At 40.3% G+C, this 9,915-nt stretch overlaps 1 protein-coding gene across 4 annotated transcripts in view; it reads right to left on the bottom strand.

Annotated features, from left to right (window-relative positions):
• Positions 1 to 1,196: 1,196 nt before the first annotated feature.
• SLC41A3 (solute carrier family 41 member 3) overlaps positions 1,197 to 9,915 on the bottom strand; it is a 31,707-nt gene continuing 22,988 nt past the window's right edge. For all 4 annotated transcript variants that reach the window (XM_087708968.1, XM_087708965.1, XM_087708966.1 and 1 more), the window contains exons 6-10: positions 9,477 to 9,621; positions 8,167 to 8,246; positions 4,466 to 4,600; positions 2,975 to 3,117; positions 1,197 to 2,032 (exon numbers count right to left, since the gene is read on the bottom strand). In XM_087708968.1, coding sequence (XP_087565094.1) covers positions 1,841 to 2,032; positions 2,975 to 3,117; positions 4,466 to 4,600; positions 8,167 to 8,246; positions 9,477 to 9,621 — 695 coding nt within the window. In that variant the 3' untranslated portion in view covers positions 1,197 to 1,840. The remainder of the gene's footprint in view (positions 2,033 to 2,974; positions 3,118 to 4,465; positions 4,601 to 8,166; positions 8,247 to 9,476; positions 9,622 to 9,915) is intronic.

The following is a 9,915-nucleotide window of genomic DNA, read 5'->3' as shown; positions in this document are numbered from 1 at the left end:
ACTGCAGGGAGTACAGACCTTCTCCAGTGTCATTAAGCCACTGAGCCTCTATTCCGATACTATAATAACCATTCTAGAAATGTTTTACTTAGTGACGGCAAATTGAAGGAATCTCATGTTTTGGTGAAAGTTATTCAAATCATAAAATAAGGAAGCATTTGTGAGGTTTTCCAATATATATTTTAGAGTTCCCCTTGTATGTTTTCTTGTTATAGGCAGGCTGAGGTTCAGGTTTTCCTCAGACATAAAAGATAGCTATGTGACTCTGGGACTCCCCACACACAATCTATTTCTCAGGGTAGTTGTGACAAAAGTGGGAGGCAGGAATAGCATGGATGTCATCTTGAGTTCCCCGAGGATGTATGCCCTTCTTTAAAAAAGGAATCGCTCTCTCAGCTATGCTCAATGCAGTTTTCTACACCAGACTGATTCATATAATTCTTACAATTCATAAAGCTGATACATTATCCCACATCTTACCTGCTGGATCTTAGAAATTATTAGCTTAATAACTAGCCCTGGGCCACATAATGAAGCCATCCAAGTACTAACTCTTATTTATATTTTATTTTGCATGTGTACATTTCCGTGACCCCGTAAAAACAATAATCTGACTTGAACATGTTAAACAAAACAAAAAAGAAGAGTGGGGAAAAAAGATGGAAATTTGATTAAGCCTGACACTTGTGCTGGAGGCTTAGGGAAATTCAACCCCCATTTTTTCCATTGTAAAAATTCCTTTGAGTAAAAACTCAGCTGACACTGGTCTCTGGGCCAAAAATAAATGAATTTATTCCCCTGCCTTTGGAAGAGCTAAGAGGTCACAAAAAGGTTTTGTCCCTGACCCAGAATTCATGAAAGCCTGTTCTTCCCATCACGAAGCTATTACAGACACCAAACTTTATTCACCAAACTTCCTCCTCTGGCTACCTCTAGGGAAGCCTTTAGAATTTGGCTTTTAGATTTAAGCTGGTTCTTATTTTCAGATTTCTCTGCACTAGTCAGCAAGAATCTTTGGCCAGGAAAGTAGCATAGTGAAATAGGAAAGATCAGATGCTGATTGCCCTTCCATCACTGACTGTTGCTTTCTTCTAAAAAATTTCTGCCCAAAACACATTTTTTTTAATTTTCATTCCTAGATACAAACAGTTTCAATATTTAGGTCAACACCCCCCCCCCCCCCCAATTATGTATCCCTGTTTAAGTGCAAGAAACACACATATACACAGAGACACATATCCCATTCCCCAAGTTGAATATTAGTGGACAGACTAAAAAAAAATAATGCAAAGTAATTTTCGCTGAGCAGGTTGCCATAATGCATGAGGTGTCATGAAGCGGATTTTGACCGTAATGCTTTGTCTCTCTTTTTTTATATATATTTAGGGATTCAGTGAAAACAATCCTGGACATAATTTTCTTTTTTTGGGAACACATAGCAGTCAGAAAACAAAATGCCTTTGTTGAAGGGTGATGGAGACAATGTGGGGTCTCATCAAGGATACAAGCTCAACCCCACTGCGAACAGGGGTTAGCTTTCTGGTAGCATCAATAGAGTGTTCAAACCAAGCCATTGTGGCAAGATTCCTTGAGTGGTTGAAAAACTGATCAGAGTGCTTCACAATCCTTTCCTTGCTGACACTTCAAAAGCTGTGATACATGATTATGCTACGTCATTTGTAGCTCTTTTCAACTTTCAGCTATGCAGTGTTGAGAGCCAAAGGGAGGAGAGACAGGCAACCTATTCCAGTTTAGGAACCCGGATGCCCTCTTTTCATTACCCTGTTGTTGAAGATTATGAGAGATTTGCAGGTGGGTTGACACTACGGTTGAAACAACTTTAGTTCCCTAGCTTTGGCTCCAACCCACTGAGCAACCAAAGCAAGTAGAAGCAAACCGCCAGGAAGCCAGTGCCTAGGAGATCTCCCAGGGCAGTGAGGTAGGGGATGGAATAATTGTCAGGATCCAGACCCTTTCTCCACATCAGTCGCACAATGATGTCAGCCATGTAGAGCAGAATTCCCACCTGCAGGTGAGAAACAAAACAAGGGCAGCAGTCACCAGCATGCAATGTGTCATGATATCGTAAAACTGCCATATATTCCATCAGCTGGGATAGCTGCAAGTCAGTGGTGGGTTCCTAACTGGTTTACTGCCCGTTTGCTCATGCTCACGAGTGCATGTGCGTGCAATGCTTCTGTGCATGCTCAGAAGCGTCCGGGCAGGTAGGTGGAGTCCCACGCCACCACCACTACTGGTTCGGCCAAACTGGGAACAATCCACCTCTGATGTAAGTGCATACATTCCACAGCTGAGACAAAATCTCCTCCTCCTCGTTCCTTTCCCCCATTTACGAGGAATAAAGTATGTATCTATGTCATTTCGTCAGTTGGGTTATTGTAATGCTGGGATCCCCCAAGCAATGGCCCATGACGGGGCCTTAAGCCACTCAGAACCGGGCTGCGGAAGTGACAGGTGAGTGTGCATGCCTACTGATCACACTAATGGAGCTGCGTATGCATGTGCTTGCCCGCAACTCGCACAATACCATGGCTCCCCCACCCAGCTGATCTGCAAACCCGGAAAGGTTCTGCTATAGTATGTGGAAAGCTGTTGGGAAATAGGGCAAAGAGATGCTGCTTAGGGAATGGTCAGGTAAGAGATAGCATAGTCTGCAGCTGGACAGTGAGTGCAAGAGCCTCACAAGGGACATTCCCTAGTTTCTTGGTCTCTAAAAGAAATAGGAGAATTCCTCTTTAGGCTTGCAAACTCATGTTAATGTAGCTTTATGGTAAAGCAGAAATAGCTTATCAGGTTATGGTATCTGTCTAATTTGTCTGGTAAGGCTTGGGGGGAAATGTAGACAAAGTGTTCCACCCAGAAAAGAGACACTTTAGGGTGATGTTAATGGATAAAAATAAATTATCCAAAGCCAGATCCCAAATTCTAAAGGTCAGTTTCTGGTTACCTGCAGAAGAGCAGCTATCAGATAAAATGCCACAAAAGTGAAAGTGAAGGCTGTGTGGCCCCCCTCAAAGAAATGTATAGCATAGAGGAACACCAGGTGTCCTGGGATCACTAGCAACATGAGGACTCGAGCCGATTTAGAATTGATACCTGCAGAAAAGAATAAAGATTGTAATTATGATGACGCAATCACACACGATCACAAAAAAGAGCTGAGTTCTTTTTGTGCTAGTCATTCCACACTCTTGGGGGCAGTGCTCATCATCATTTCAAAGCCAAAGAACCAGTGCTGTCCAAAGACATATGGTCATGAGGATGGCATGACTAAATGCTGAAGGTGCACGGAACACTGTTACCTTCCCACCAAAGGTGGTCCCTAATTTTCTACTTGCATTTTTACATGCTTTCAAACTGCTAGGTTGGCAGAAGCTGAGACAAAGTAACGGGAGCTCACTCCATTTACGCGACACTACGGATTTGAAGCGCCGACCTTTCTGATTGACAAGCTCAGCATCTATAGAAACATATCCATACACACATTCTTATGTACAGTTTTTGATTTCAGCACTACAAGGCAAACCCTAGAGAGGTCCAAGTGAAGATTACTGCAAAATTTAAATTTGGTAATGTATCTTTTAGATGCTACAGCTTATTTAGCAAGTGACAAATTCATAATACTGAAAAAAATATAGAAATGGCAGCTAGAGTTTATACATTTTGAAGCCCCTTAAATCTGACTAGGATTGTAGCACTATTCAAAGAGATAATTAAGTTTTCTTTCTTTTTTCTTCTAAAAAATATTTGCCCTAACTGGAACATATTGAACATTATCATATATATCTCTCTTTGTCAATTTTCCACTGCTTTTACTGCTGTCCTTATTCCTCATCTAAACAATGTTGTATGGAAGTCAATCTGGAAATTCCATTCCAATGGTAAGAGTACTGATACAGGTGAGATGAATTGTATTGGGTTGGTTTGGAAACATGTGTTTCTCAAACTGAAGTGAGTCTTCTCCATAGCCAATAGATCTAAATTGGCATCCCAATGAAACGATTATGAAAGATGCCCCAAAGGTGCTTTTTCAAAAGGGAGCCGGACTTCCTAATTTTTTTTCTTTGAAAATGTTTCACTTCTCATCCAAGAAGCTTCTTCACTTCTAATGAATGGTGGGAATTCCCCACCAATCAATTAAAAGTGAAGAAGCTTCTTGACTTGAGAAACAAAATGTTTTTGAGAAAAAAATCCCAAGAAAGTCCAGTTGCCTTTTGGAAAAAGCACCTTTGGGACAACTATGATCTTGAGAATAGTAAAGAAGATTATGCAAGTCACAGGAACATAGGCAAAGCAATTCATTGTGGCTTATATGGAGAGCAACCTTTCTCATTGACTTCTGATTGTGGGAAACAAGAGTAGTTTTCTCTATCACTCCCAGTAAAGTACTAGCATAATTCTAGAACACAGGTATGCAAATAGCAACGGGCCAATGACCTCCTACCTGAAGCGAAGAAGGTGGTACATGGATTAGGCCAATGCTGCCTCATTTTCTGTGGCAGGACTCCAGGCATGCTCCAGAAATGGAGAAACGTGGAGATGCGACTGGCCTGGATAGCCACCAAATTGCCACCAACACCTGCAGAGGACAGAACACAAGTGTTAACCCTCTATAAGAGAAACCCAAAAGCCTTGCCCAAAGCCGTGGAGACATGGGTATAAGTCATGAGGGATGTTCTACTACAAGGGAAGGCAACATTTGGATCTTTATAGCCCACAATTAACATTTTATAGCCCAGGACTGGCCTTGTGGGGATTTGCTGAGGATACAAATCTGACAGATAGAATTATCAATAAAATTACCAATTGAAGAAATACAATTTTCTCTTTTTTTTCCACCTTGGATTTTTGCAGGATTCATGAGCTGTTCTTGTTTTAGGAACTTACATTGTATTTTTTTTTGGGGGGGGAGAGGGGGCATTCCTACCACACTATGGCAGGAAATGGAGCTACTGCTGGTAACTAACATTTTGTAACTAAAGGTAGAAATAATTCTGAGGCCACTCAGTTTACTCATTCCTGTCCTGGAAGGAAGCGCCTAGTGAAACCATTTAAATACCATAATACTGTTTATATTGTTTTTTCCGGCGATTGATTTTATGATAAGTACACACACACGTACATATAAAGTAGAAAGCGAGAACATTTGAGCCCCACTTTAAAATTCAATAAATAACGTAGAGGGATTATACAATAAAAGCCTTACCTGGAAGTAACCTCAGTGCAACTTAGTTGATATGGAAAAGGAGATGCATTTGATCTAGTATTGGTGGCAATCAATATTTGGCCCTAATCAATATATTTTCAATGTAAGACGAAATTGGAAATTCAGCAGACTCAGAGGTTCCCCCCCCCCGCCTTTAGAAATGGGCAGGGCTTTTTAAAATGTTTATTTATTATCAAATTTATTGGCCTCTCATCTTACCACAGGGTAACTCCTGCTTCTTTCCAAGAGATTAAAACAACTTTGCAAGGAATTTGTGGAGGAGATGCCACTTTTTTTTTTAAACTTTCTGTGACAAATGTAGGTGAGGTAAGTTTGAGATCTGTACCACTCAAAATACTGACACCGGGAGTCTGTTCTCTACTTTTCATTTTTTTTCCCCAGAGAGAAACCTCAGCCCAAATTCCATATAGAATTCTGCTCTTCCTTCCTTCCAAGTCATTAACTTCCTGGCCTTCACAAACACTTAAACATTGAAGCAAATATTGGCCCAGCGCTAATATTTTTACATCAGCATTCTGCAGCAATTAAGCTTGTGACAGGTTTTCAAGAAGAACTAATTCTTGTGTGAACTAATATACCTATTATCCAGGGGTGGGTTCCTGCCAGTTCTAACCTCTTCTATAGAAGAGGTTCCACAAATCTACAGTGCCGTTTAGAACCGGTTCCAGCTCCATCCCCCTGCCCGTCCGCACATCATCAAGATGAAGAGCGAGAGGAGGAATTCTGGGAATTGAAGTCCACACGTCTTAAAGCTGTCAAGTTTGAAACCCCTGGGTTTTTTTTCTAAAGGGGTAGGGATGTAAGGGTCTTGTAACTGACAGCTTTAAGACTTGCACACTTCAATGCCAGAGTTCCTGAGCCAACATGACTGGAGGAGGAATTTTGGGAATTGAAGTCCACAAGTCTTAAAGCTGTCAAGTTTGAACACCCCTGGGGTTTATGTTCTAAAGGATTAGGGGTGCAAGAGTCTTGTAACTTGACAACTTTAAATGCCAGTGTTTCTGAGCCAACATTTTGGTTGCTAAGCAAGAGCATTGTTAAGTGAATTTCACCACGTTTTACAAGTTGGCCATGCCCAGTCACATGACTGGCAAGCCACTTCCACCCAGTCACATGGCTGGCAAACCACTCCCACCCAGTCACATGGCTGGCAAGCCACTCCCACAAAGTAGGCCACACCTACAGAAGAGGTTCTAAAAAAGTTTGAAACCCACCACTGCTATTATCTGTCCATGCCTTATGCAGAGACAGAAGAAAAGGGTTTTCTCCCCTTTTTTCTCAGCTAGTACAGCAGGTTTCATATCTCCTTTCTCCCCACACTATGTATACTTTATATAACAGATCCAATCCAAAATCATAATTCAAATGCAATGTCAGCCCTGGATCCATCTTTGGTCAGACTTTACAGGGATGCCACAGTGGGAGCAGGAGAATAGGAAGGGAGTAAATCATAACAACATTCTTTCATATGAGATCAAGGTCGGGCTGCTGGCACCTGGAGGGGAGTGAACGAAGTTTGGCGGCAACTGAGAAAGGGGATTGATTGGGCCATGTGATGTAAATGTCACTGGACAGGACAGGGTGTGAGTTTTAATGTGGGCTGGGAAAAGCGCGGGATTTCAGATTCAGGTTTTCCCCAGATGTGCCAATATGACTTCTCTAATAAAATCTTACTTTGATAGACTTTGCCTTGGAGTTGGAGCTGGAACGGTGACACGAAAAAACACTGTTCACAACATGATTTACTCCAGGATGTCCCTCCCCTCCCCAGCATGATCCTCAGCATTTTAGAGGCTCCCAGGGTTTCCTTCCCATGGTGATGTGAGGAGCTGTCATATAACTTTGGCATTAGTAGTCCTCTTCTGTAGACATATCTGGCACAGCCTGTTTGCTGCAGCTCCAATACCTGCTTTTCATTCCATTTCTCAGAAATGAACACAGCCAAAAGGCTTTTGCATTTTTAATCCACTTCAAAAAAATAAACTTAGGACACTATAATCATTTTGTTCCTCTGAGAAAGGCCCTGAGAAAATGGACTCCAGCCATGCCAAGCAAACTTAGAAGACAAATCTGTTACTGTATTTCCAAAGCAATTCAGGTTGGCAAATTGGAAAAGTCACATCCTTTATTCAATTGATGCCATGGAATCTTACATTTATACACGTGGGTTCTCCCGTTCATTTTTACGACTCAAAATGGTTGTGCAATATCCACTGTGTATTGGTGGAGCTTTCTTGACACAAATCCTGCTCTGAGTTTAGACTGATCAAGCTCCTTGTTTCATTCTTTTCTTCAAATTGTTAAACAATTTTGGTGGTTGCAAAGCAGCTTAAACTGGCACCTAAATCTCAGCATGCAATGTGGGCCAACTTATCCTTTACAAACTCCATGCCCCATTATGTGAATAAGTTGATTTCCTGGACCCCTACATAAGTGTTATGAATATACCTAGCATTTTATTGGATTTAATATTCCAGTAAAAATCAATGTATTTGGGGCATAGGCCAGTGGTCTGTTTATAGAGCTTCATATTGGCAGGACTAAAATGTGTGGATATCCACTCCTAGAATTCCCCAGCCAGCATGCACGGTTTAGAGCAATGCAATTCTCCTGCCCAGTAATATTTTATCATCTGAGTTTTGAATTTAGAATGATTTGAATAAATCATATGATATTCTGCTGCAGAATTACAACCCTCACCTTTTAAGCAGATACATTAAATTATTCAACTGAGGGGAATTGTAATTACTGAGTGCTCTAATACATCCCCAGAGTGAAAAAGGCTAAATAATATAAGGTGAGAGAATCAGAGTTTATTTATCTTTCCTATCAAACCTTGGAACCCCAGAAGACAATAAAGCAGAAATTGTATTTAATTACATTTCATGTGCATTTTTTTTTTAAAAAAATCATCTTACCATTGATCACTGGAACGAAAACAGCAATGCCTTCGAAGTTTGGTTTTGCTACAGTTTTGTCCAAAATTACTCCACCTAAGCTGTTTCAAAACATACACATCTATCCATTAGTCTAATTTACCAGTAGGCTAAATGCAAACTACTATCATTTATTCAGACATTTATGCAACTATATCATTAGCATAAACTAGCAACATATTCTCAAATAAGAATTCAAACTTATTGAAGTCAGGAAGTTAAGACGTTTTTACTAATAGAGCAAGAATTTTAATCTTGCTGCCAGGAAAGAGAGCACTAAAAGAAAAAGGATCCGCATATGAAAAGAATTTGATGTCAGTATATCCGTTTGATGAGATCTAAATTCTATCTGTTTCAACCAACAAGAACAGTCAGTCACAGGCAAGTGGAAAGGCAGTTACGACATGACCACAGGACCATCTCCCAGTCTCAGGTTTCTCAACAATTGTCAGTGGAAAATGCTATCCCTCTAATTATTATTATTTATTATTATAAGCCCAAATGAAAACATTGCAGGATGAAAACTTCTTTATTAAAGATGATGAAGAGGTGGGTTTCTGCCAGTTTGCTCTGGATCGGGTGAACCGGTAGTGGCGGCGGCGGGAGGCTCCGCCCACCCACCTGGACGCTTCTGTGCATGCACAGAAGTGTCGCGAGAGTGCACAAGCGAACCGCTAGTAAAATACATTGAAACCCATCACTGAGATGATGGATTATAATTTACCATATTGGTTCCAATATGGATCAATAGACAGGTTTTTATTTTATTTTATATTTTATTTTATTATATTTTAATTTTATTTTCCAGTCTTGGGTTAAGAGTGAGTGACCAGCCCAAAGTTACCCAGCTGTTTTACTTATTTGGGGGGAAACATCGCCACTCAAAGCTTCAACATTATTTTCTAGAAGCTAAAGCCATGTTATGAAGTTGATGTTTGTAAATAATACATTAGATAATTAGACATACAGAGGAAAATTAAAAGTTTGAACATTTTTACTACACCGATTTCAAGCTAGAAAAAACTGCTGAAAGAATCACTCTCAGTGATTCTCCTTTTATTTATTTCAAATACCGTAAAAAAAACTCACCTATTTTTGGCTTCTTAAAGATTCAAATCCAGATGCTTATTAATAAAGATTTCACTAACATATTCCAGATATGCAGAAAGAGACAATCCCCAACAAAAACCCAGACTTTAAGAAAACTGATGATGATGATTATATTATTATACTGACTTTTCCACAGTAAGCACATAGCAATGGAGCAAAGTTCTATCTCCAGTGATGATTACCTGCTGATGATCATTGCAATTATAATTGGCTGCCATCCAGTCTTCAAGACTTCGGCAACGGGAGGACTCTGCCGCGCAATAGCAATCCACAAAGGAATCAAAACAATGAAAATAGTACAGACCATAGGGGACAGGTATGTTACATCTGCTGGGGAAAAAAGAAGATCCCAGCTTTACACCTGAATTTTCAATTCTGAGGGATTAAATCACATCTTCATTTTGGTAAAGCAATTCCATGGTTTTCAACTAAAAACAGAGATGCAGCGATAGACACCCAAGTCCTTTTGCCTTCAGAACTGTATTTGATATGGGTATCCTTTTTCAATCACCTGCTATAATATAACAGAACTAGCTAATATGAGAGAGAACCAGAAAATACATTGGACCTAAGAAGGAAAAATGTTAAACATCAGTAATAAGAATGCCCATCTACTGGGAA

Source organism: Thamnophis sirtalis, unplaced genomic scaffold (genome assembly GCF_051295495.1).
Source record: "Thamnophis sirtalis isolate CommonGarterSnake01/CBP01778 unplaced genomic scaffold, rThaSir2_p1.2 scaffold_3, whole genome shotgun sequence".
In the NCBI taxonomy this organism is placed as follows: Eukaryota; Metazoa; Chordata; class Lepidosauria; order Squamata; family Natricidae; genus Thamnophis; species Thamnophis sirtalis.
The sequence above is the reverse complement of the archived record's forward strand: the minus strand, read 5'-3'. Positions and strand labels throughout refer to the sequence as shown.